The following is a 27,121-nucleotide window of genomic DNA, read 5'->3' on the forward strand; positions in this document are numbered from 1 at the left end:
ACCGCTAAACTGCATTGCCACTAAAATGCAGATAGGTATGTGTGCAAACATGGGGAAATAGTATTGAGGCAAACCCCCGATTTCACTCTAAGAATTTGGATTTCATGTATGAAACCAAATTTTCAAAGTGATTGGACTCGACCGTCTTCCGTTGAGACCGGGCAAAGGAATCGCCACAAAAATTGGATTCCATTTTTTTTTTTTTTGCAAGTCAGTCTTTTCAAATTTTGTGCTTATTTAAGTTGCTGAATCTTGCAGGCAACCAGCTGGAACTGGGGTGAGTAAAGAGTTTTATGTATCAGAGCTTGCAGTTCACTGTTCTGCCAGTGTATATATGTGGTAGCATAGAGTTACGTTTTCAAATACGGTGCTAGAATATCCCATCCCAGCCTGACAACCTAAAACAAGGAAGATCCAGTTGTCAGAGTGGCCAGCTTGACTTAACATACAGGCATACAGACCCCACCTGGAAGTGGCAAGGTTGATTTATTTCTGCTTTGGAATTATTTTGCTGGAAGAAAGTTGTTTGGGCTTTATGGGGGACAAAACATTTTGAAGACTTACAATGGCAGAGGAGAGACCAGAAGATGCAGCCAAAGGGCTAGTCCTAAGGCAGGATCCTTTGCACATCAAAAGCTGATAAGCACCCCAGCCATTAGCTGGCTTTTAAAAAGAGGCATATTCATAGCTGATAGGCTGTTAGCCATGCTAGTTCAATAGAACCATCACATTCAGAGGCAGTATATTTCTCGGAGTACCAGATTTTGGAGGCAGGCGACAGAAGATTACTGGTGCCTTCATGTCTTTCTTGTCAGAAGTCCCCAAAGGTATCTGTCTGACTGGTGATAAGGGTGAACTAGGTAGACTTTGGGGATGCGGGTGGTGCTGTGGGATAAACCACAGAGCCTAGGACTTGCCGATCAGAAGGTCGGTGGTTCGAATCCCCGCGACGGGGTGAGCTCCTGTTCCTCGGTCCCAGCTCCTGCCTACCTAGCAGTTCGAAAGCATGTCAAAGTGCAAGTAGATAAATAGGTACCGCTCCAGCGGGAAGGTAAATGGCGTTTCCGTGCGCTGCTCTGGTTTGCCAGAAGCGGCTTAGTCATCGCTGGCCACATGACCCGGAAGCTGTACCAATAAAGCGAGATGAGCGCCGCAACCCCAGAGTCAGTCACAACTGGACCTAAGGGTCAGGGGTCCCTTTACCTTTAGGTAGACTTTACAGCAGAGCTCTTCTTATTCTCATCTCTCACTTGGCTTTCTACTGATTCTCCTGGCAAGAAGACACAAGAGAAGGTGGTTCCATCTATAACATTAATCCATTGAGTTGCAGGGAAACTTCTCTCTCTCTCTCTCTCTCTCTCTCTCTCTCTCTCTCTCACACACACACACACACACAAATGCTGTCTGAGCACGTGCTGGAACATTCAACATCCCTGTGTAAAGGAAGGTCCACTTGCGTCTTCATCTTTTCTTTCTGTAAATAAAGTTGCATGTTTGCCTTGATCCATACATAAATACAACAGGGCTGTGTGTGTAACGGGAGGGTGCGTGCCTCTTGTGGAAACCCCGAGCCGGTCTGAAGGCGGGGAATATTGGGGGGGTGGGTGCCTCCTCAGTTCCCATCCTCTGCTACCCACCGACCGCTAGGCAAAGCTCCACGAGGTTTCCATTTTCTGGGCGTGGGGGAACCTGCAGCAGCAGGACACATCTCTATATACAGGATCCCTGCTGTGGAAAAGGCTCGGGGAGGGGGCGTGTTAGAAAGCACGATCACGTCACCGGCTTTGAAGAGAAGATCAGAATTTGGTGCAAAAAAGAGAAAGGAAAAAAAAAGGAACAAAGGGGCTGTTTTGGATCCAATCTATAAATTGCATTTCGTTCTACCCTGCGTTTCCCTGCTCCCCAGTCCCCCCCCATCCCCCAAGATGAAGCGCGGACCTGTCTCTCCCCTTTTGCTCCAGCCTGGCTGTGATGGAGAGATGGAGGCTGCCGTGGAAAGAGGGAGGGAGGGAGGGAAGGAAGGAGGGAGCGGCTACTGTCCACGATGCTGCAGAGAGGACGGCTCCTCCCTCCTCTTGCAGACAGACAGCAACCAGGCGGTCACGTGGGCCCCCGCCAGCCCTCCTTTTCGCTTGCCTCTCCTCCCCGGTTCTGCGAGATAGAGAGAAGCCGGAGCCTGACGCTGCTGAAAAGGCAACGGACGGCACTTTTTTTTAAAAAAAGACCTCCCCTTCCCTTTCTACCCCCTGCTTCGTCTCTTTCCCTCTCTCTCTCTCTCCCCACCCCCGCCGATCCTGCCTTATTCAGGGGAGGGAGAGGAGGGAAGGGAGGAAGGAAGAAGAAGAGAAGGAAAGGGAGAGAGAGAGAGAAAGAGAAAAGGAACCTAAGGGAAATTCTCTTTGGCCAACACATGCCTCGAGAGTCGTCCTTGCGAGCGGAAAGGAACAGCCGTGCAGGTAAATAGCTGGCTTGGGGAGGGGACAGGTGGCGGCGGCGGAGGAGATCGGGGAGGCTGCGGGCGTTAAGGACCCGGGTTAGGGACGCTCTGGTCCGTCGAGGAGGCAGGAGAAGGCTTGGCGTGCGGCGTTTTCCTCAATTTTTTTTGGTGGGGAAGCAAGAGGTAGACGATCTCGGCGCGATGGTGGCTGGTTAGGAAGTTGAAAGGCTGCCGGTGGTGATTTATTCGCGATGGGGGGGGGAGAGAGAGCGAAAGGGAGGGGAGGGGAGGCAGGTCTCGCTGGCGTTTTGGAGACTCGCGGATGGGGGGGGGGAGAGGGGAGGGTGGGAATCGATCCTCTTCTTGCATGTCTCTTTTCTTACCCCCTCCCCCCCCCCAGCCACCTTCCTTCCTCCCAACACACCTTCGTTGGAAGGAGATGGGGCAATGGGAATAAGGAGCGTTTCGGGGAGCGGGTGGGAAGGTGGTAAGGTGGTTTGACGAAAGGTTGGCATTTCGGGACGTTTTTGACGGAGATCCGTTCGAGAGAGCTGGGGTGGGGGTGTTCTCCCTATCGCCTCCCCTTTGCCTACCTAATGGGTTAGAAGAAACTGCTCTTAGCCTTTTTGGTGCCTTATTTTGGATTTTATCCGTACGTATATATCTATATATGTATCTGCAGCCTTCCTTGGTAGAGGAAAAAAGGAAAATAATCCCGTGTTTTCCCCGCTTAGTAGCCAAAGAAAGGATTCGATGCTAGGAAATAAGTAGGTAGGGATATACGAAAATGGGGGAGGGGGCGCTAAGTAACCATAAATAAATACAAATAATGGTGGTGTTAAGGATTTCGCTTTTGAACTAAAGCGCTTCTCTCTTGGGCTGCAGCAAAGGTTGTTTTTGTGTCCCCCCCCCAACACCTCCACCCCGAGCTCCCCATTTATTTTATTTATTTGAGTCTACCATTCGTGTGCTCTCCAGGTCTTTCCCGCACCCGGAGAAAATCCTATGGACACTTATAACAGCAGGACGCTGCCAAGACTGTATGTGCCAAAATGACCTGCTATTTATTAAGGATTTATTGTCATATCAGTCTCCCTTGCTTTAAGTCTTCTTCCCTTCTTCACCCCCCCCCCCCGCTCCTCCGCCCTTGTTTTAATAGCTCAGTTGGGGGCACCTGTGACCAAAACGTGATTTTAATTTTTAAAAACCCCGATCAGGTATTTTTTTTTTCTTAGAGGAAAGGGCGTTGTATTTATTGATGAGCGGTGCAACACTGTATCCCCACCTTATTAAATGGAGGGGGGAAAGGACAAAAAGGTTTTAATCTCTCTCTCTCTTTCTTTATATATTTAAAAGGTCTGAGAGCCCACTTTAAAAGCATGCCTGTTAAATCAGCAGTCCGTCTTCCATTATATATATCTGCTTCACTTGTATTGCAAATGACTAGACAGTCGGTGCTGTTTATCATTGTATCAGCCATAATAAATAAGCGTGGCTATTTATTTATTTTTTATTTGCTGCTGTTTTGGCATTATATATATATATATATATGCATGAGGAGGGGGCAGCACAGAGAGCGTGGGGTGGGAGAGGGAGAGAGGGAGAGAAGAAGGAAAGGGGCTGGCCATCAATTTCATCTAAGAAGGATGTTGAAGAGGGATCTCCTTAGCTCAATGTCTCTCTCCTGCTGACACTTGTAGGGACCACTCTGCTATTCACTCCTGGCTCTTAGGTGTATTTTGTGTGTTCAGACAAGCACATACAGCCTTGTCCAGTCTTCCAGCAACGCAGCTGGTCACTTTTTCCTCCCCACTGGCACAGCTCCTACCCTTCCCGTATGTGTGGTCAATCCAGCAATAGCCTTTCCCCTTCAGATGGACAGACATGATTCCCCCCCCAAAAAATACTAATATTAACCACATAACCTCACAACCACAGACCAGAGGAGGCTCCTTTCTGAGAGCATTTTAACTCTTAAATCATACAGAGAATTACCTATCCATAGCTACAGCTCGCCCATCTCTTGTCCCCTTTTGGAATTGCACCTTCACCACTCCTGCCGTTCTCTAAAGATTATATGAAATGCAGACAAGAAATAAAAACTCTCCTCCAAGCCACAGACTGAATGACTGTGGCTCCAGGAACTTTTGGAAAACATAATATCTCTGGGAGATTTCCATTCCCTGTCTATGCATACCGTATATGCCATTGGGCGCACAGATGATCAACTTCTCACAGTGGCCTCAGCAACAGCCCCACCACACACACTTTACACACATAGTTGCTCTCTTCATCTCCAAACCTGTAGACACAGAAATGCAAATCCACAAGCACACACACACACACACACACACACACACACTTTACTCATTACTTGCAGCAAATGCATTTCAGTCTAGTAAGGCACAGGGAGACCCCCCCCAAAAAAAACCCCTTCTGTCTCTTACACTTGCAGTAACCCCTTGTGTTCACCCATCACAACGGCGGCTGCAATAAGTTGCACATTTAATGACGACACGCCGTCGCCGTGTGTACACCATTCCTCTCTCACATGCACTTTATCACCTCTGCAGTTTACCCACCCAACAACACAACACACTTTCCACATACTCCTTGGGGGTGCTCATTCTCTCCCCCCCCATGCCAGTTCCTGCTCACTCATGCCTCGCCATCATGACACCTCATGTCGTAGATATGATCACACCCTCGGTTGCCTCCTCTCGTGTATTTATTATAATTATTTTGCACAGTCAACTCCTTATCCAAACGCCTCTTATGATGCTCACTGCTGTGGATGGAAGGCTCTCTCTCCCCCATACAGAGCCTCTTTTCACTAATGGGAGTGAGGCAGACAATCAGTTCCTTCCGCAGTTCTTTGTAACACCCGAAATCGATGCATTCTCTCCCCTTTGCTTACTCTGCCACACAAAACCCCCACAGCCCTTCCATGCGATTCTTTCTCTCTCTCCCCCTGGCACACACCTGCATCTGTACAAATGAACCCCTTCCTGCAGCTTTGCTCTGCAAATCTGTTTTCCCCCCACCTCCCATCGCAACCGTGAAACATTGGGTCAAGTAAAAAATCCCTCCAGCTCGTACACAGGTTATCCTCCTTCAAATTCATTAGCTTTCATTCAAGAAGCTATTTCCTGTAATTAATGAACTATTCCCCCCCCCCGCATTCCAATACAGATACATATTCATTTCCTGGCCCCACTTTCCTTTAGCATTTTTCACTGAGCACACCCACATTTCCAGGAAGGGTTTAGAGGCAGAGCGCACGGTTTGCATGCGGGTTTTCATTCTTGGCGTCTCCGATTCCAAGGATCTCTGGTTAGCTGGGCCCATTGAGAACTCCTGCCGGTCAGAGGATGGGCCCCACCTAACATGTAAAAGACCTGAGGCCCTTTTATTTTGCAAGGACGGCCACAGCTCAGGGGCAGAGCGCATGCTTTGCATGCATAAAACACAACAACAACACCCAGGCTCCACGCTCGGCGTGTGTCGCATCCAGCGCACACCCACACTCTTGGGGAGCGAGCCAGAGCGCACATGTGTGTGCGTGTGTTTTGCGCGCGGAAGGTCTCCGCTTGCGGGTCGGAGCCTTGCAGTTAAAAAGCGTCTCGTGAAGCAGAGCTGAGAAAGCGATGCGCGGGACCTTGGAGAGCTCCGGCCAATCAGTGGCACCAGCCAGATGCTTTCTGTTCTGGCGATTCTCTTTCGTTTTCCCCAGACCTGCTGGACGAGGAACCCCGTCCACCCTCTCGCATCACGCATCCTTTTCCCCCGGCCGCAGGCTCGGGAGATGCCCACCCCTTTCCCCGGGATACTTTCGGCCAAAGACAGGCGCGCGCCACCCTCTCCAAAAACACACACACACACCGCGAAGCGCACGGAGACGCACGACGCTTCCTTTCCCCTCCTTCCTTCTCTTTCCCCGGGGGGAAGGCGGGTGCGCCGCCGGCGCCTGGGCTGTGGAGAGCCAAGGGGAGCCGGGCTCCTTTCCTTTCCCGCACCTGCCTTCAGCCAAGGCGCCGAGATTGCCAAGGCACCGGCGGCCTCCGAGCCTGGCGCGCGCGCTGCCGGGCAAGAGGAAGGCGGAGCGCGGCGGGGCGGAGCTGCTGCTGCTGCTGCCTCCGCCGCTGCGTGTGGGAGCGCCAGAAGGAGGCTGAGGGAGGACGAAGGAGGCAGCGGGCGCTCAATGCGGTGCCATAAATTGTGGCGCCTCCTTCCCAGCCAGCCCTCCGGACAGCGGGGAGAGACACCTGGCTGGCCGGGGCAGCTGGCGGCGCTTGCCGCCTCAGAGCCTCTCTCCAGGTGGGGAAAGGCCTGCTGGCTGCGCCTTCCGTCGAAGTCTCGGCGGGGTTGGCTCTTGCCTCAGGAGGTGAAGAGAGGCTTTTGCTGCTGCTGTTCTGGCCGTGCTTGGCTATCGCCGAAAGGGTCCACGCAAACGCGCACAAGGCCGTCTGCGCCTGCGTGGGAAAAGACCCTCAGTCTCGGACCCAAGAAATTTCCCTCAACTTGAGCTGACCAAACCACCACCACGCACTGGAAACACAACAACACACAACCATAGAATCATAGAATCATAGAGTTGGAAGAGACCACAAGGTCCATCGAGTCCAACCCCCTGCCAAGCAGGAAACACCATCAGAGCACTCCTGACATATGGTTGTCAAGCCTCTGCTTAAAGACCTCCAAAGTAGGAGACTCCACCACACTCCTTGGCAGCAAATTCCACTGTCGAACAGCTCTTACTGTCAGGAAGTTCTTCCTAATGTTTAGGTGGAATCTTCTTTCTTGTAGTTTGGATCCATTGCTCCGTGTCTGCTTCTCTGGAGCAGCAGAAAACAACCTTTCTCCCTCCTCTATGTGACATCCTTTTATATATTTGAACATGGCTATCATATCACCCCTTAACCTCCTCTTCTCCAGGCTAAGCATGCCCAGCTCCCTTAGCCGTTCCTCATAAGGCATCGTTTCCAGGCCCCTGACAATTTTGGTTGCCGCCCTCTGGACACGTTCCAGTTTGTCAGTGTCCTTCTTGAATTGTGGTGCCCAGAACTGGACACAATACTCCAGGTGAGATCTGACCAGAGCAGAATACAGTGGCACTATTACTTCCCTTGATCTAGATGCTATACTCCTATTGATGCAGCCCAGCGTTAAAGCGCTTCCTCTTTCCTTATTTATGAGGCACAGTCCATATTATCACAGAGTAGACCCAAGACAATTTGCTGCCTGAGGCATATGGCACGGTGGTCCCCCTCTTTCTGCATAAAGAAGCTGGCTGGACTGGCACTTGGATGTTACTAAGAAGCTGGTTGACTGGGAAGCATCCCTCACAACACCTGAGGGCTGTGGGTTGCAGGTGAGGTCGAGAGAGGTGGTGTGGTACAAACAGCCCTGTCAGCCCCCCAAAAGGGGATTCTAAAGGAGTGGTGGTGGTGGATAATAGAAGGGAAAAGGGGAGCTTTATTTATTTCTAAAGGAATAGTGGTGGGGTCAAGCACCTCCCATAAATTGCAGTATCCCCTACCCCCAATGGTAGGGCCGGCCCTGCATCCTAGCATTTTGCTAGCATGAGGTACTCAGGTTTGCATTCTTCAGAGTTCCACCTACTTCTACGCACACTTCAGACCCAGTATCAAAAGTGGACTGTGCAGTGATGCACCTCTTCTCTAGTTCACGTGCATATAATTAGTAATTATAATTATTAACGAGCACTGATAGCATGCAGCGTGCAGCCTGTCATTTTGCCCATGGTTGCATTGTCAGACACCACATTTTGGGCCTCGTTCAGTGGAGGATAGGCTAAAGCAGACTGTAGCTGATAGCAAGAAGCCTTTAACAGATGGGCAATGGTAGAGCAATGACTAGGGTCACTGAGTTAGAATTGGGATGTTAGAAGCACGCTCCTGTTTTCATCTGTGAAATGTTGGAAGGTATGGCCATATTTGTGGGTCCCTGAATGCATTTGGGAACAGCACCCTAAATGCATTCTAATTTAATTGAACAGTTGCATTTCTACCACACAGCTTCACATCCTGATGCCCACATCCCTTCATAAAGGAATACCTTATTGAGAGGGGCATTTCAGTCCCAATAAAGACACTTCTTTCCCTCTCCTCAAATAGAGCTCACTCTCAGCAATTATAAAATGAAGCCCTATTCTTGATTTGTGTAGCTGTTACCAAGTAGTCCTATTTACTCATACAGGGAGATATAAACTGATCCATAGCTCAGTGATAAAGAACATTATTTGCATGGAGAAAGTTCCAGATTCATTCAGTCTCCCATTAGGATGAGGAAAAAGTAATCTGAAACACTGGAAAGTGAGTTCCAGTCAGTGGTACAATACTCACTTAACAGTGGTCTGACCTTGTGAAAATCACATTATTATGTTCTTAAACATGTTCTTTGGATGAAGGGCAGTATATAGATTTAATTAATAATAATAATATTAGTTACAAATGTGCCAAGACTTACATAGTGCTACTGCTATCCGTTTTCTCTTTCTGTTCCTTTGAAATACTTTCCTTTGAAAGTATAAAAATACGCAAAGCAAAAATTGAAAAGCAAAAATTAAAAACAAACAGAAACATGTCCTGAGAAATTACAGAATGTTGGCTCCCTCCATCTTGAACTTACAAGGCATTAAAATGTGTCAAGCACCTTGGCAACTGATTGAAATTATTTATATTTACTGCACTGCACTGTTCATTCCAACATTTTCTGAAATACAAAACTGTACCAACAATTGCAAGATACTGCTTCCTACCAATCACTGCACAATATCAAGCTATTCCCCTTCTCCTCAGCTTCCCACCTGATTGGCACAACATTGGAATGCTCCTGGTTACTGTGCAATAGAATGCAAATTAGGGATGGCAGTGGGTGAAATTTGCTCAAGGCACATCAAGAAAGAAAATGACATTTGATAGTCTAGGGAAGGTTGTGCTCTGGTGTTACTTCTACTTTGAGGCTTTTTTTGAGGGGGTGTGTGTTGCTATTGCATGTGCCTGAGTTCTGCTGGATGACAGCTCGTGCTGTTAAAGCGGGACACAGATTTACGATAGAAAAGCTATCAGTAAATATGTATTATCCATTAAGTTAAATATACAACTGGGAGAGTTCAAGGCAGTGGTGGGGGAGATGTATTTCTTAAAACATGCAAACTGCTTTAGCCACACCACACAAAAACACTCACACGCACACACAAATTAATTCCAATATGAGAGGATATATACAGTGGTACCTTGGGTTAAGTACTTTACTTAATTCATTCTGGAGGTCCGTTCTTAACCTGAAACTGTTCTTAACCTGAAGCACCACTTTAGCTAATGGGGTCTCCTGCTGCTGCTGCGCCGCTGGAGCATGATTTGTGTTCTCATCCTGAAGCAAAGTTCTTAACCTGAGGTACTATTTCTGGGTTAGCGGAGTCTGTAACCTGAAGTGTGTGTAACCTGAAGCGTATGTAACCTGAGGTACCACTGTATAGAGGCTTATGTAAACAGGGGTTTGGCCTTATCCTAAAGCAGAGGTAGCCACTGTGTTCCCCTTCAGGTGTTCCTGGACCACAATTCCCATCAGCCTCAGCCATCATGACAAATAGCCAGGGATATTGAGAGCTGGGGTCTAGAAGGCGCCACTGTTGGCTATCCCTGGTCCTAAAAGAGTAATAGCAGAGGATGGATGAACTGTGATCTGTATGATACAGCAATCTAGCTGTTAGGCATCCAAGCTTCTGCCCCCTTTGCAATAATGTAAAATTTCAACAGCTAAAAGATTCCAACAAATATTATAGACATAACAAACACAATCCTACTTCTAGCAAGGAATGCAACAGCTATGGTAATTCACCGTCTGTTCGGCTCTGTTGTGATCTTGTCCCATTTTCATGAATTTAAGAACACTGGGGGGAAATAAGCAGGTTCACAGCATGCAATAACATCACTGAATGGAGGATAGTAGGCGTAGGTTTATTTCTGTAATGAATTATGTTTGAAGATGCCCAAATGGCAGTAAACATAAGTAACACATTTAAATGCCCCTTTCTGCCATAACAAGCTCGGTACATGAAAGAGGCTTTTCCAATGATTTTTCCAGTCCAAAAAATTACTGCTGCAAACAGTCTTGGGCATTTAAAACAGTGACTAATGGAGTTAACTTGAATGGAATTCATCACAAGAAACTCCCCCCGCCCCCAGCATAGGGCATAAAGCATGACGCTTTAGCTTTATTGTAGCAAGGGAGCCTGCACTTGCCTCTGGTTACATTTAAATCTGTGGTTACCCTCACCCTTTTTACAGGCTCGTTTTACTTTTCATTCGTGGTTTTGAAATGTACTTGTCTTTTGTTTTATATCTTCACAGATGGTTTTTTTATTTTGAAAAGAGCACAGCGCAAAACCCCCCAACGATCAAACACCAGGATCTTCATAGTTTGGGAAAACAAAACCCCAAAACAATACAGGAGCTGTGAAGCTTTGCATTTCAAGTAGCTTCTGAGCTTCATGACAGTGTCTGGATTTCAGCTCCATTGGGAATCTCCTCCTGATCTGTTGCATGGCGAGCAGACCATGATCTGATGAGAGGATCAGCCTTGAGAAGACTGGATTGTAATCCGGCATTTGCTTGCAGCGAAAGGTGAGGGAGAATCCTGGGGAAATACAGCTATCGGGTAACATGACTTCTACACGCGCTTGGATACTGATTCCTCCATGTGTGCTGGGATATTGATCGAGTCTCAGTGGGCCTGTGGATCTTTGGAGAAGGTTTTCTGGGTGGCTTGTTGGCCTTCTCCTCTCTGAACATCTCCTTTCCAACTTGGTGACATGGGTGTTTGATGGTAAACATTTCTGCTGACTCATCCATCCTTAGACATCTCCTTCGAAAGCCAAGCAGATGACCGAATAGCATCTACCAGTGCCTTTTATTTCTACAGTCATTTTTTTACAGCCCCGTCAAAGTTGCACATTTGCTTGTGCTTGAAAATATTCTCTTTCATTCATTTTGCTTTTTCTTCTTCTTCTTCTTTTTTTTGAGGGGAGGAGGGATTTACATATTGGGTGTGCCTCCCCTGAGCCTCTCCTGCTGGGAGAGGCAACTCCACTATTCCTCCCCAGAACATTAGGAAAGCAAGAGTTAACTTATCTAGTGTGAGGGGTTCCTGGAAAGATTTTACCCTGTCTGCTTCAACCCCCCCACCACCACTCCCCCCTCCTCTCCCCCCTCTCCCCCACCCCACCCCACGAAGAATGGGGCCTGTGCTCCTCAGGCGTGGAGGTTGCCTCCTACTATGGATGGCCCTTCTCCTGGGATGCTGGGCCGAGCTTGGCAGCGGCCTGGAATTCCCAGGAGCAGAGGGCCAGTGGACTCGTTTCCCTAAATGGAATGCCTGCTGCGAGAGTGAAATGAGCTTCAACATGAAGACCCGCAGTTCCAGTGGACTGGTCCTTTACTTTGACGACGAGGGCTTCTGTGACTTCTTGGAGTTAATCCTGACGCAAGGCGGGAGGCTCCAGCTCAGCTTCTCCATCTTCTGTGCCGAACCCGCCATCTTGCTCTCCGACATGGCTGTTAACGACAACCTGTGGCACACAGTGGTTGTCCGCCGCAATTTTAAGAACACGACGCTACTAATTGACCAGACTGAGGCTAAGTGGGTGGAAGTGAAGTCCAAGCGACGGGACATGACTGTCTTCAGCGGCCTCTTTCTTGGAGGGTTGCCTCCTGAGCTGCGTTCAGCTACTCTAAAAGTAACACTCTCCTCGGTGAAGGACCGGGAGCCCTTCAAGGGATGGATAACAGATGTAAGGGTCAACTACACACAGTCCTCGCCTGTGGAGAGTCAAGAAGTGCGGCTGGATGACGAACAGAGCCACCTGTGCGCCAGGGATGATGTTTGCCTCAATGGAGGCGTCTGCTCTGTGCTCAATGACCAGGCTGTGTGTGATTGCTCCCAAACTGGCTTCCGCGGGAAGGACTGCAGCGAAGGTAAGAACATGTTTTCACCTTTGCCCTGCCAGCCTCTCCCTCAATGACAGGGAAGGTCAGGAGATGGAGACTGCATGGCTTTTCCTCTGTATGAGTGAATCTCGCAGCTGTGCTTTCCCCTCATCCATCTCATACCTTGGACCTTCGGTTAAATATTCCAGCCCTTCTTCCTCCATCCCTTTGAACAATTATTGTCGCCATATGTTTTGCAACTTTTAAGACAAAATTGAAGATGAGGTGGTGGAAAGTCGCCATTTTGGGAACAGGAAGGTTGTGGGCAGTGAGCAATGTGGTGAGCAGAACTTGATCGCATGGAAGGGAATGTGGAGAATTAGGTTTAGAAAAGGAAAGATGGGGAATGGGTAACTTGAAATTATCCTTGATGGGGTTTCTCCCATTAGGAAACGGGCTTTCAAATTCATCCACAACTCCAGTCAGCTGAAGTACTTGATTTTAAACCTGTTTAGTCCCAATGAGATTAAATAACTCCAAAAGCAAGTATTTGGTCTTAACAGATTTGTGGATTTGGTTGCTCCTAGTTTGATTATTGTATGAAAGCGTGGGAGGAGAGGTGATGGGATTTATTCATTGTATGAGGATAATGGAGAAATTGTGTTTGTTCTTCCTCTTTGGAGGTAGGTTTATTAATATCATCAGATTGCTTGAAGCCATATCAATGATTTATTTGTGTAGCTCCTTAATGGACAAAGAGTATGAATTGCAGTGGATTTATACTTTCATACCAGAATAAATGTCATTTTGCAATAATGGACTTAGCCAGTTCATATGTCTGTCATATAAAGGCTATATGCAGCTGTAGAATTATTTTGACTGGAATATTTCCAGAGGTCAGTATTCAGAACTAGAACTCAGAAGACGGTGAAAGCAAAAGGGACTTGCTTGTATTCTTCCCCCTTTTTCTTTTTTTTAAAAAAAACAAACCAAAACAAACCTGCAAACATGTTAATAACTGAATCCTCATTGTCAGCGCCCATCCCTTTTGGTAACATGGATTAATTAATTGTGGTTTCATCTGGTCCTTATTTATTTCAAAAAATAAACAAGAAATGCATTTCTAATTTTTTGCAGATGTTTTTCTGAAATGGATAGGAAATATTTTTGTTGCATTTGCTGGACATGGAGTGACAGTCAAAGCTGTTATAAATGATAGCATATGAGGAGATAGAATACATGTTTCTGTACACATATAAAAATTAAAGGAAACAATCTTCCTATGGAATGGAGAAATGATTCCAAACTGACAAAGGTGAAGGTGTTCATTGAGTGGCTATATGTCTATAATGACTGAGTAATTTGCCTTTTTCACTTTTAATCGAGTTTCACTGGCTGTAGAAAAGAGACATAATTTGTGGGTGTGCTTTCTATTATGTAAACTTCCTTCCTTTGCTGTCCAGTTCTTAGATTTTCAGTCATTTCACATCCTATTAATTTGTCAGCTTTTTATCTTTCATCTTCTCTGTTATTAGTGCTAAACATCCAAGCCTTTTTTATTACATATATTCACGAATGCTGTTGAAACTGTAATAGAGCAAATAATATATATGCTATAAGATCATTGGCTCTTGGGGAAATGCCTTTGTATTGGTGTTATTTGCAAATACTTGGTTTTAATGCAGTATGTGGTCTTAAAGTAGTGCTTAGATGAGTTTAGATGTCCCTGTTTCAGTACACTGACCTAATTCACAATGGTAATTGATTGATAGATTGAGGTTGCACTCCTATGGCAATGACCTGGGAGCAAGTCCCATTAAAAGAATTGGAGATTGTTTTTGAGAAAACATGTAGAAGGCTGCATTTGAAGCCAGTTAATAGCAGAAATTACAAATGTTGAAATTGTCTGAAGCACTATCCGTGTTATGAAAACAAGTAAGTTTTTAAGAAACATTGATGCAGAAGCACATTAAGAACCAAAAGAAAGGGATGGAAGAATGTCACAACTCCATATTAGAAAGATGAAACAGTTGCACCTCCATTAAAATTAAACACTGATGTTGATGCTAGATGCATGTAAATCTCATAAACTATTTCAAAAAAAAAAGTGCAATTAATACTTTCAAGTGGAGGAAGAATGGACGTTTTTTTTTTATCTAGCCAGCTATTAAGATTTACAGACCTTTTCCGTCTACATTTATTCATATCAGTGGGATTTACTCCCAGGTAAGTGTGTGGTGCAGCCTCAGAAGCTCATCACAAGTCTTTAATTACGGCAGTGGCAAGGACTCTTTATCCCAGTTAGAACATCACAGTGTATGCTGATTGCAGGGGGAAATACACTGCTTTCGATGTGCAATATTGCAGCTGATTAAAAAGAAATTCAGACAAAAGACAAGATTCCCAGCCAGTCACAGAGAGCTGTTACTCTCTGAGCCCTTGCATCCTATTTGTTAATGAAAACCATTATCAAATAAGGTTGATTGCATAACAGCAATGGGTAGCTCTTTGTATTGATTAATCAAAGGTTTGAATTACTCTGTGATTAGGTTACATTCTTGTGACTAATTAGGGGAAGCAAAAATAAAATAGGAAGGGGACATGTGCAACCTGTTCCCCTCATTAGGCTTAAGACTCACAGCAGCTCTTGCCTATAGCGGTTATTTCTTCCTCACCCTTAGTGGCTCTGAGTCTTTGTAGACTTAAAAACTGTCGGTGGGGTTTATTCAGTGGTCGAGAAAAAACACCAACTGAATATGGTGTTCTGTTTGCATAGTGGTGCATTTTGGATTATTGTATGATGGAGGAGTCGTTCACCACCACCATTATTTATAGAAGTGCCTAAAATATACTGGGCACTGTTGTACGTGCATAAAAGTTAATCAGAAGACTTTCTGGTCGTTAAACTTCATGGGGTTTTATTATATGCCTGTGTTTCTTGCATAGTCTTGCTTTATAAAGTGGAATAGCATAAGGGGAAGAGGATTTGTTAATGAGTTTTCTTTTCACGCCTTAGGTGCTGCTCATTACTGTGCAGATAACTGAGCAGTTTTTTAATTTTTTTTTAAGCAAACATAGCCTGCTATAAATACTGAGTTTACTGTAGCAATACGGGGCGCTGCTACCTTCACGGGCCCAACTATTTATATCAGACTCCATAGCTGTTCTTTAATATATTATTGGTATTCCTATTAGTGATAATATACTTTTAATGGCGCTTCCTGAATGTTCACATGCATTGTCTCGTACCAAAAGCATTGCAAGGTAGGTCAGTATTATTTATGTACTGAGACCAGATCAATTTATTTGTTTTAAAGCATGAGTTATAACAGGGCAGGAGAATGACAGGCTAGTCCTCCTCTTCATGTTTACTCAGAAGGATGCATCACTGAGATTAATGGAGCTTATTCGCAAATCAGCATACATAGAATTGCAGTCTGAATGTACACAAGGAACAGAACAGAAAAGCTGGCTAACATTAAAAAAAGTTGCCACACAATATAGAATTTTAGATTATCGTCCCTATAAAAGGAAACCTGCATTCAATTTGCAAAATCAGTTTTTTTCTTGCCACCTCTGCAAATGTACTCACTTTATATGTAATGTACTTGCATTAGTTGTTTGACAGAAAACATGATTTGGCAAAGTCATCCTGATCTCTTGTTCCATGAAACAAGGTCAGATTAAACAAAAAGAACAGGAATAGAATGGGAAATGTAATAGACAATGGGTTTAGGAAGCATACATGCCTTACATTTAAATCATGTGACTTCCCCCAAAGAATCCTGGGAGCTGTAGTTTACCTCTCAGAGAAGTACAGTGGTACCTCGGGTTAAGAACTTAATTTGAGCGGAGGTCCGTTCTTAACCTGAAACTGTTCTTAACCTGAAGCATCACTTTAGCTAATGGGGCCTCTCGCTGCTGCTGCGCGATTTCTGTTCTCATTCTGAAGCAAAATTCTTAAACTGAGGTACTATTTCTGGGTTAGTGGAGTCTGTAACCTGAAGCGTATGTCACCTGAAGCGTCTGTAACCTGAGGTACCACTGTACAAATCCCAGCATCCCTAACAGAGTATAGTTTCTAGGATTTTTTGTAGGAAGTCAGTTGTTTTAACTGTATGGTGGGCACACAGTCCTAGGTCTATTTGTGCACTACAAATGCAATGCCTCTAAACATAATGAGATTTTAGTTTATCTGCCTTGGACTGTACTAGGAATGGGTTAGAACAAAAGTTCTGTGTGTGTATGTATGTGTGTGTGGATATATATATATCCACACACAGAGCCTAGGACTTGCTGATCAGAAGGTTGGCAGTTCAAATCCCCACGACGTGGTGAGCTCCTGTTGCTCAGTCCCTGCTCCTGCCAACCTAGCAGTTCGAAAGCACGTCAAAGTGCAAGTAGATAAATAGGTACCACTCTGGTGGGAAGGTAAACAGCGTTTCCGTGCGCTGCTCTGGTTCGCCAGAAGCGGCTTAGTCATGCTGGCCACATGATCCGGAAGCAGTACGCCGGCTCCCTCAGCCAATAAAGCGAGATGAGCACCGCAACCCCAGAGTCGGCCACGGCTGGACCTAATGGTCAGGGGTCCCTTTACCATATATATATCTCCATGATTTACAGCCCCTCAGATCACAGGAATAACTTTCTGATCACATGTCATGAACTGGGGGGTGGGAATGTAATCAAGAGGGAAATAAAAACTTCTGAAGAATCGGCATATCATGCTGCCTAACCACATTTCTTACTCTAGTTTTAATTAATAGTTTAGCAGCTTTTTCTATTGACTGTGCTCAGGAATAACAAAGGGAACACATCCTCTTCTAGGAGATCTGAACAAATAATAATAATAATAATAATAATAATAATAATAATAGATTTTAAATTTATATCCCATTCATCTTGCTGGGTTTCCCCAGCCACTCTGGGTGGCTTACAACATATATAAAAACACAGCATCAAAAATTAAAAACAAAAACAAAATATCCTATACAAGCAACAAACAAACCAACAAATCAATAGAAACCAATAATAACAATAATAAGCAGTTTACAGTTATACCCAAATTAAAATAACCGCCAACCCCAACTAAACATTTAACAACATCAACCCGACAAAAACTAAACAGAGGAACCAAAATTAGAACCATTTAAAACATTTTAGCCAGTTGCGCCAACCCAAGAGTTGTTCTGGCAATGTCCCTCTGTCCTCCCAGGAGCCTCTTTTAGGAAGGACACAAAGTGGCTTCAAATCAGTGTGAAGGTAAGTGCAACTATGCATCCATGAATACGAGGGAATAATACAAAAATGAAATTAAAATAACAGCAACAATGTAATTTTCTTTTTAAAAATGTACTGTGTATTTTGGGTCTATGGACTGCAATAAAGTTGTGTGTGTGTGTAAATAATAATAATAATTAAAAAATACAGTGCCATGCATTACATTCTAGCATAGTAGGACGGTGGATTTTTACTGTGGCTATGTTATGTTATTGCTAACGTAAAAAATAATTGAGTGCCAATTCAAAACAAATTTATTTGATTATTTTTTAATATCATGAAGAAAAATCATTTTGAGCCACTATTTTCATTTAACATACCAAGTATTTCTGAGAGAGGACGGCTGTCCAAAAATATACTTCACTGGCAATCTATAGAGTCACCCCATCCTTCATAATTTATGTCCGTTATTAATAATATATTTATGATTTCCAGTAATAAAAGGGTTGACTTAAACCTCTAGCCTCAAAGGGGATTCTGGACTGTTCTATATTGCTGATGGAAGGGCAAAAGATAGATGCTTGCCTAAGGATTGCTAGTGCATTTACGATTGGTCTTGGTGGACAGCTCAGTGAAAAAGGATCAGTAGGAAAGGGGTCTAAAATAAACCTTCCCAGTATGCTGTTGCATCTTTGAAATAATATATACAGCAGAGATGGATATAATAAAGGTGTAAAAGCAACCCAAACTTAACAATCAGCAGTGTGGGGCACTCACTTTGCTTGTGAGGAAAGGTGCTGCAGTGTTGTGTTTTCTGTTACATTATAAAAGGAAATACTGGTTGGTGACATGATAAATTTGTAAAATAAAGTAGAGAAAGTAGTTTTGCTCTTTCTCTCACAGTACCAGAACTTGGGTTCCTCCAGCAAAGCTGATTGGCAGGAGATTCAGGACAGAAAAAAGAAAGTCTATGTTCACGCAGTGCATATAATTCATTTAGAGAATTCACTAGTTTATATGGCTTTAAAAGGGGGATTAGACATGGAGAGCAAGTCTATCAGTGGCTAGTCATTCAGTCCTGGATGTAGCAGAAATTATGACAAAATGATTCTTAAATGGATTCAGATGAATATTGCTTCAGAAAAAGTGCAAGGATAGTAAAATCATAGAATCATAGAGTTGGAAGAGACCACAAGGGCCATCGAGTCCAACCCCCTGCCAAGCAGGAAACACCATCAGAGCACTCCTGACATATGGTTGTCAAGCCTCTGCTTAAAGACCTCCAAAGTAGGAGACTCCACCACACTCCTTGGCAGCAAATTCCACTGTCGAACAGCTCTTACTGTCAGGAAGTTCTTCCTAATGTTTAGGTGGAATCTTCTTTCTTGTAGTTTGGATCCATTACTCCGTGTCCGCTTCTCTGGAGCAGCAGAAAACAACCTTTCTCCCTCCTCTATGTGACATCCTTTTATATATTTGAACATGGCTATCATATCACCCCTTAACCTCCTCTTCTCCAGGCTAAACATGCCCAGCTCCCTTAGCCGTTCCTCATAAGGCATCGTTTCCAGGCCTTTGACCATTTTGGTTGCCCTCCTCTGGACACGTTCCAGCTTGTCAGTGTCCTTCTTGAATTGTGGTGCCCAGAACTGGACAAAAAAAAAAAGCAAAATGAAACTAGGGTGGTGATGAAATGCTAAATTGCTAAATTGTAGCAAACTCAGGTGGTTGAGTTGTGGGCAAAACTGAGCTACACACACTGATAAATGCTAAATGATGTTGATGCCAGTCATAGACAATGGCTTACTTCTGGCTAAGTGAGCTCTTCAAACATCGTGGACTGCGGGATACAAAAATATTGAGAACAGCACAATTTCAGAATCAGTATTGTTGGAGCCACTGTCTCTGGACTTTCGGACTTTAAGCCATGTATGGGGAAAGGTTAGCGAAGATGAAAAAGCTCCCAGGAATGGAAAGGAGCTATTTTAGCATCTCCTGGACCCATAACTTTTTATGAACATTACCGGGAAGAACGACATCTATGTAATATAAGCCTTAATAATTTAGGAGATTTTGTGGAGGACTAGGTAAAAATATCTTCAGTACTCGTTCCAAAACCATGTGGACATAAGTGGGGGTGTTGCAGAACCAGACATTATCTGCTGTTCCGTAGAGAGCTGATTCAATGAAGACGGAACCTTAGAAAAATCACCGAATTAAACTTTAGGCTGAAATAGGGATTTTCAGAACAGTTTGTTTCTAAGTTTCTCAGTTTTGGTGGACCCATCAGCATCACACACGTGAACAGGCAAAGCCATCACTTCAGCACTAAACAGACTTCCCACCCAGCCAGGTGTCATTGATGAGTCTTGCCTTTCAGTGCTGTCATTGCTGCATATCTCATTTATATACTGGTACTGTTGGCCATATTCATGGCGCTGAAGAAGGGCTTTTTAAAATCAAAGACACCCCACTTTTGCTATGGCTAGGGTGGATGTCATAGATAGATAAATGTTATTAGGGACATGGGATGCGGGTGGCACTGTGGTCTAAACCACTGAGCCTCTTGGGCTTGCTGATTGAAAGGTTGGCGGTTCGAATCCCCACAGCGGAGTGAGCTCCCATTGCTTTGTCCCAGTTCCTGCCAACCTAGCAGTTCAAAAGCATACCAGTGCAAGCAGATAAATAGGTACCACTGGGGTGGGAAGGTAAATAGCGTTTCCATGCGCTCTGGCACACGGCACGGTCTTCTGTGTGCCAGTAGCGGTTTAGTCATGCTGGCCACATGACCTGGAAAGCTGTCTGTGGACAAACGCCAGCTCCCTTGGCCCGAAAGCAAGAATAGTGCCGCAACCGCATAGTTGCCTTTGACTGGACTTAACGGTCCAGAGGTCCTTTACCTTTTACCATTTATTAGGAACACGTAGGCCCAAATTTGTCAACTCACTTTCAGCTCACGGCTGTTGTGTAAACTCCCCCATCCCACTTAAAAGTTTTATGTTAGGAAGTAGAAAATCACTGGATAGCATAGTGCCAGGGATGTAATTACAGCAAAGGGAGCTAGCTGCCTGGCAGAATCTAGAATTTATGTTGGGTTTTCAAATAATCTCCCCCCCTTTTTTTTTACTTTAAATGGCAGCCTCTGAAATGTATCTTAATATTAAGCCCTGAGGCAGGGAACCAGCATGTATTATGAATATATCTGTGAATGTGATATTTTAAAGTTATAATTTCCCCTCTGAATTCAAGACCTAAGGGATTGAAAGAGCTGGACATTTAAGTATGGACCCTCAAGTTTTCAGAGGAGCAGGACTGAAACTTGAAAACGTTTAGGATCATTTAAAGCCAGTTCTGTTTAATGCACGGATGTTCTCTGAGATGCATAGTTTTGATACTGTTGGGGAATATGCACTGCAGTGTGGATAAACTCAGTACAGTGGTACCTCGGGTTAAGTACTTAATTCGTTCCAGAGGTCTGTTCTTAACCTGAAACTTTTCTTAACCTGAAGCACCACTTTAGCTAATGGGGCCTCCTGCTGCTGCTGTGCTGCCGGAGAACGATTTGTGTTCTCATCCTGAAGCAAAGTTCTTAACCTGAAGCACTATTTCTGGGTTAGCGGCATCTGTAACCTGAAGTGTATGTAACCTGAGGTACCACTGTACTGGCAACTGGAGGAAGAAACACATTTGATTTTTATTAGCCCTTGCTTGCAGCCTTAGGCAGGCAGAATTTTTCATTTTGTAGAATAAGTCTAATGTTCCCAGGGCTAAAATGAAGGCTAGTAGAAAATTTAAGATTTGCTGGATGTCAAATTCTTGTTGAAGAGATTGCAATTTGATAGTGATACATTTCCCACATTATGCCCAGGCCCACCCCTAGGATAAAGAGTGCCGAGAATAAAAAAGGAGAAGTAGATTTTGGGATCACCACCAGTAGCCTAATTTATTTTGTAATATTTATAGACCTTTTCTCAAAATTTCATTTACAAAGCAGTGCATTTGGAATAATAATAATTATAGTTAAGGCACACTGATCTAAAAATATTTACAGTGAGAATTATGTCCACATCGCTACAGGCATCTCAGTAAACTTGCATCTTGCATCAAAATAACATTGTGGCCAGAATAAAAGAAATACAAGGCATGGGCGTACGCTACTGTTCTCAGCTTCTAGCAGCCCCAGCCAACGTGGTCAATGGTCAGGAAGTTCTAGGTGGTCTTTGGTAACATGGTGCCTCGAGCGAGGGCAACATTTGGTTTTCCCCCTATTTCTTATTTTCACAACAGTTAATTTACGGTAGGTACAGTTTACTCACATACTGACCTGTATAAATATATGAATATATGTATTATTATCATTATTAATCCTAAATCTGGTGCTGTCCAGCAATATGTGGAGGGCACTGTGTTGACTACCCTTTTTCTCCGGTGAAAAAAAATAGGCAAACTATTTGTAGATCACACTGGATTGGCTCCAAATTAAGCCAAGCTATTAAGTACGGTAATAATGAAATATAATGATTTAAAAAGGCAAATTATTGAATAATTTGGAAATACTGATGAAGATGGAGCATCAATTGTTCACACATTTCCCAGTGTATTTACTATAAAAGGAGAAAACTATGACAATCTAAGTCTGTTTCTTCACTTTGAACCTGTGGCCCTCCAGATGTTGTTCAGCTCCCATCCGCCTTATCCAACACCACCAATGGCCAGGGGTGATTGGAGTTGAAGTCCAGCAACATCTGGAGGGTTACAGCTTCCTGAAAGGGCCTACAAAGTGTACAACATATTGGTGACTAAATAGTGAAATTAATGAAGATGAGTGGGTTAGAAATGGAACAGAAAAAGGAAATGGTTTAAACAAGAGAAGCTCCAGAATTTCTCTTGAGCTGAGATTTGCAGTGAAATAATCTAATAATTCCTTCCTGGCAAAATAAATCTGCATGCATACAAATTTCAGTACTCGTTTCTTATGTGTTTCCCAGAGCCAGCTGTCGAGGAAAAAAATGCATATTTCTATATGCATATGAATGCAATTTCTGGTCTATGCGTACATACACCCAATTTGTGCGCCATTGTGAATGTGATCTTCTCAACTGAGCTCAGCTTCTTGATGCAGATGCTCTGTGCCCAGTAGTCAGAAACATCCAGTTGCTTGCTGGCCTTGCATGTACGCACCAATACATACCCCATTGCCTTGGCATGTGCTTCAGCATTTTGAGGTTGCACTCCAGATTCCCCAATGCCCACTTTCTGCAGTTCCTGTGTGCTTGATAAAATATAATTTAGGACAGAGTGGAATGCTGTGGGGTACCGTAGGCAACAGCCGTTTTGTTGACAGGTATCAATGGTTCAACCCCAAGATAATGAATTGCTTTGCAAACTGATGGCATGGTATAAAACTTGTCATCTCTTTGTGTTTCAGATGGGGAAGGGCCATAGCTGATTGGTGAAGCATGCTAAAGATCCCTGACGTCTGCTGTGATATCTAAAACCCTGCAGTGTTCCTGCCCATCAGTGGACACCAGTGTTTCCCAGACTTGGGTCTCCAGCTGTTGTTAGACTACAACTCCCATCACCCCTAGCTAGCAGGACCAGCGGTCAGGGATGATGGGAGTTGTAGTCCGACAACAGCTGGAGACCCAGGTTTGCGAAGCACTGGTAGAGCTGGGATTGGGGGCAGCTTCTTATGGCAACCAGCCATGCACCAGTTTCCAAGTGAAAGTCATTTTCCATTGAAATGGCACTCACATTACATGCTTTCCAGTGCAGAAAGGGAAAAGACATGAGCATTCTGTTGATTGGGCATAGCAGAGAGTTCTCGTTTTACTTAAAAGCGGAGAAACTTGACTCTAGTCATCTTTTCTACTCTAGTGGCAATGCCTTCCTGTAATTAAGAGTACATGTAAGGCCATTACAGAGAGCAGTTCACATTACAGTGTTGCAAATGGAGATCTGTATAGCAAACAGGATGTTTCCAGATTAACTCTTCAATCTCTATAGGAACTTAACATTACCATCGCTTTTCTCCTTACATGCTTTGAAATGTGTGCATATTTTAATTGCAAGGGTCTTGTTCTTACCCTGTAAATCAGACATAAATGGCTGGGTGAAATGACACATCCTCAATTTTACAGTCCCATTTACTGCAAAATAGGCAGAAGGAAATCCAGTGATTTTAGGGCAGATTTTTTTGGAGTGGTAGTAAATTTACCAGAGCTCTTCAAAACTCCATCAAGCTCATAGCACTTTTTTGAATTTCTAGAATGCCCCATTTGTGACACAAACTATTGTCCCCATTGGGAGCTACCTTCCTTTTTGCTTCCCGTGCCCTAGAAAATCATGCCGAGCCCTAAAATGTAAAGTAGCCTTTCTTGCCAGTAAGTTTCTCCCCATGCACACACTTAAAAATTGGACTAAACTTTCATCCTTTGATAGCATAACACAGCACTAGACACTCCTGTTGAAAGAATTTCAAGTTAAATATTCTACATATAGGAGGTTAAAGCACGACAATTTTGTGCATATTGTGTTAGTGTGCATGCAAAAGCATACAGATGGAACATCCTGGACACTTCACACAGTGCAGAATGCAATCTAAATACAGTCAAGCTTTCTGAGTGACATTATTAAATGATAGTAGCAACTTGAAAGGCAGTGTTGTCCTACAACTACTTTTCCTTTCCTCTGTTCATTCTTGCAAGCATTGAAAAACACGTTGTTGTTGTTGTTGTTGTTGTTGTTGTTGTTGTTACAGTCATACCTCGGGTTACAGACATTTCAGGCTGCGTTTTTTTGGGTTACGGACCGCCAAAACCCGGAAGTATCAGAACGAGTTTCTTCCGGGTTTCGGTGGTTGCACATGCCCAGAAGCGCTAAATCACACTTTGTGCATGTGCAGAAGTGCCGAATTGCAACCCGTGTGTGCGCAGATGCGCCGCTGTGGGTTGTGAACGTGCATTCTGCCCGGATCACGTTCACAACCCGAGTGTCCACTGTATTATTATTATTATCCTTTTCACATTTAATATTTTATTGCAAACTTAGCAAAACAGAAGAAATCCAAAGAATACAAAATGTAAGCCGTAAAGCATCACAGCCTGGAAGGATAAAAGTACAAAGATACAGCACAGCTCCATAGGAATAATAAAGTATTAACTCTTACCAAAGATCTAGGGAAGCATGAGCAGTTCTGTTGCACCAGGTGTGGAGATTCTGGGGTTCCGCAGCATGTACCAGGACTGTGATGTCCAATAGAGGGCAAGAGTTGGGGTCTCCAGATTCTGAAGTTGCACAGGGCTCCACTGAAATCTGAGACGCAAAGGTCCGCCATTGCTCATACAAAGATTGCCTTCACAAGTAACAAAGATTTGCGTGTGTAGGTCCCCAGGCCACCCCTCAAATAACTTCACACATAACACGTAATTTTAGTTTTGGTTTTTGGGCACTATTTTGGCCACAACTTTATTAAAATACAAAATCAGTGAGTGGTTGTTTAGACATTGGTTATGACTATCTGTCCCCACGCCTGGGACAGAACTGACATCCCGAGGTCCAATCGGTAGCCAGTAGAAGGGAAAGTCAAACTTGGGGGTCATTTGAGCTAAGCGTCGGACCCACACCGCTCACCCCAGCAGCTCCCTGAAGGCTTGCCGGCCCTGGTCCCATGACAGGGATTGGACGAAATTGTGGCAAGCCCCAGGATTCCTTTAACGGAATTCTCTTCAGCGCAATAGGAGGGGCAGGCACAGCCTATCCTGACCCCTCCACCACCAGCATATTATAACCAATGCCTAACTGCAACCTTACAAGTTGTGACAAATTGCTGAGTAGTAGGCAAAAACCAAATGGCACAGCCAATCACGAAATGGCTAAATTCCTACTAGGTCCCTGCGCCAAGGCAGACGACCCCATGACAGGCAAAGCAAGGTCAACCGGAAAAGAGGGCGGGCGGGTGATCCAATGCACTCTGCAATGAGAAAGAGAAACCAGAGTGCACCAATATTTAAAGACTATGGTCCCACCCAATTTGCAACATACAATTTGCCCCAGCAACCTGTTTATCCAATCACAGTGCCAGGCAACAACTATTAACCTGCCTGGCAACAAGAGGGCTGGCCCGGCGGCCTACACCACAACACATGCTCTCATTTATTGGAGAACATGCTATGTAGAAATGAAAGTTTTCCCCACCTGTGAATTCCATCACTACTGAGGATAAAGGTTCTATAAAGTTTCAAATGAGCCAGTATTAGATGAACACCCCTCCTTTGAAATGAATAACATGGAAATGAGTGCTAAACACGCACCACTTCCCATTGGTTTTCCAGAATTGGCTTTTGCATAACATGAAAGCTTTAAAAACAAATGCAGAAATTATCAATTGGGGAAACATGGGGGAAATGAAATAAACTGCTGTGTGAATGCAGCTGCATCCCCCCCAAAAAAAAATATATCCGGAAAGGCCTTCAGATTATTATCACCTTAAAAAAACCACTGTAACAACAACAACAACAACTGGATTGTGAGCATCAGGAGATATAGAATATTAATGTGACTTTAATTCTATTTCTGGATTTTAAGAACTGGTATTGCAATTATGTTGCAAACAAACACTTAAAAACTGCTGAGAAATCCAAATTGGACCCCCCCACCATCTGATCCTAGCAGGGGTCCTTCTCACATATTCAAATGTGCAGTTTGTAAATGGAAGCCATATTTGTTTCCTTGTCTTGATCTGTACATATTTTTGTTATCATTAATTACTGGTCTCTTGCCACAACTTGTTCAGAAATAGGCAATGCTATTTTCCGCTGAACCCATTGCAAGACTACAATGCACATAGGATCTAAAATTGCCTGCTTCTCAAAGGAAGCCTGTCTATAGCATTTCACTCATGCATTGCAATTGATTTTCATGCTCCTTTTGCTGTTTTCAGATGCTTATCTGATGCACAAAATTTCAAAATCTAGCCTTGAAATGGCTAGTGAAATCGCTTCTTCAAAATACAGTTGACTTAAGAGCTCAGATACGTGTTGTGTTGTGTTATGTTGTGTTGTGTGTGCACTCACCCACACAGAGACATCCTAAGAATGCTGTTAGAAGGTGTAAGGTTGGCTATATTGATATTATATATGATATGTGTCTCAAAATGTATATATTTGAGGTTGGGTATTCTTTGCCTCCTTTGTTTAGAGGCACAACAATATGTTTCCAGGATGGATTAAATGGAAAGTTCTAGAAATAAGAAAGGAGCCATCCAAGATCATTTGAAGACTACGCTGTAAAACTGTAAAGCAAATTGCTTGTTTAAAATTGTTAAATTATTTCATTTTACTGGAATGCCCATTATTAGGTTGGACACAGTTTGTGGGTGGTGCCTTGCCTATATATTATAATGACATGTGTTTGTGTGTGTTTGTTTGTGTGTGTGTGTGTGTGTGTGTGAGAGAGAGAGAGAGAGAGAGAGAAAGAGAGAGAGAGGTTTCATTCCTGAATTTTACAAGGAGCT

At 44.1% G+C, this 27,121-nt stretch overlaps 1 protein-coding gene across 30 annotated transcripts in view; it reads left to right on the forward strand.

Moving 5' to 3' along the window:
* The first annotated feature begins 2,142 nt into the window (after positions 1-2,142).
* Positions 2,143-27,121, forward strand: part of NRXN1 (neurexin 1) — a 1,008,670-nt gene continuing 983,691 nt past the window's right edge. For 25 of the 30 annotated variants that reach the window (XM_082217242.1, XM_082217245.1, XM_082217268.1 and 22 more), the window contains exons 1-2: positions 2,144-2,456; positions 10,813-12,435. In XM_082217242.1, the coding sequence (XP_082073368.1) occupies positions 11,697-12,435 (739 nt within the window). In that variant the 5' untranslated portion in view covers positions 2,144-2,456; positions 10,813-11,696. Of the gene's footprint in view, positions 2,457-10,812; positions 12,436-27,121 lie in introns of all 30 variants that reach the window. The other 5 variants (XM_082217236.1, XM_082217247.1, XM_082217269.1 and 2 more) reach the window with 2 other exon arrangements.

The sequence above is a fragment of the Podarcis vaucheri genome (assembly GCF_965113315.1).
Source record: "Podarcis vaucheri genome assembly, chromosome: 3".
In the NCBI taxonomy this organism is placed as follows: Eukaryota; Metazoa; Chordata; class Lepidosauria; order Squamata; family Lacertidae; genus Podarcis; species Podarcis vaucheri.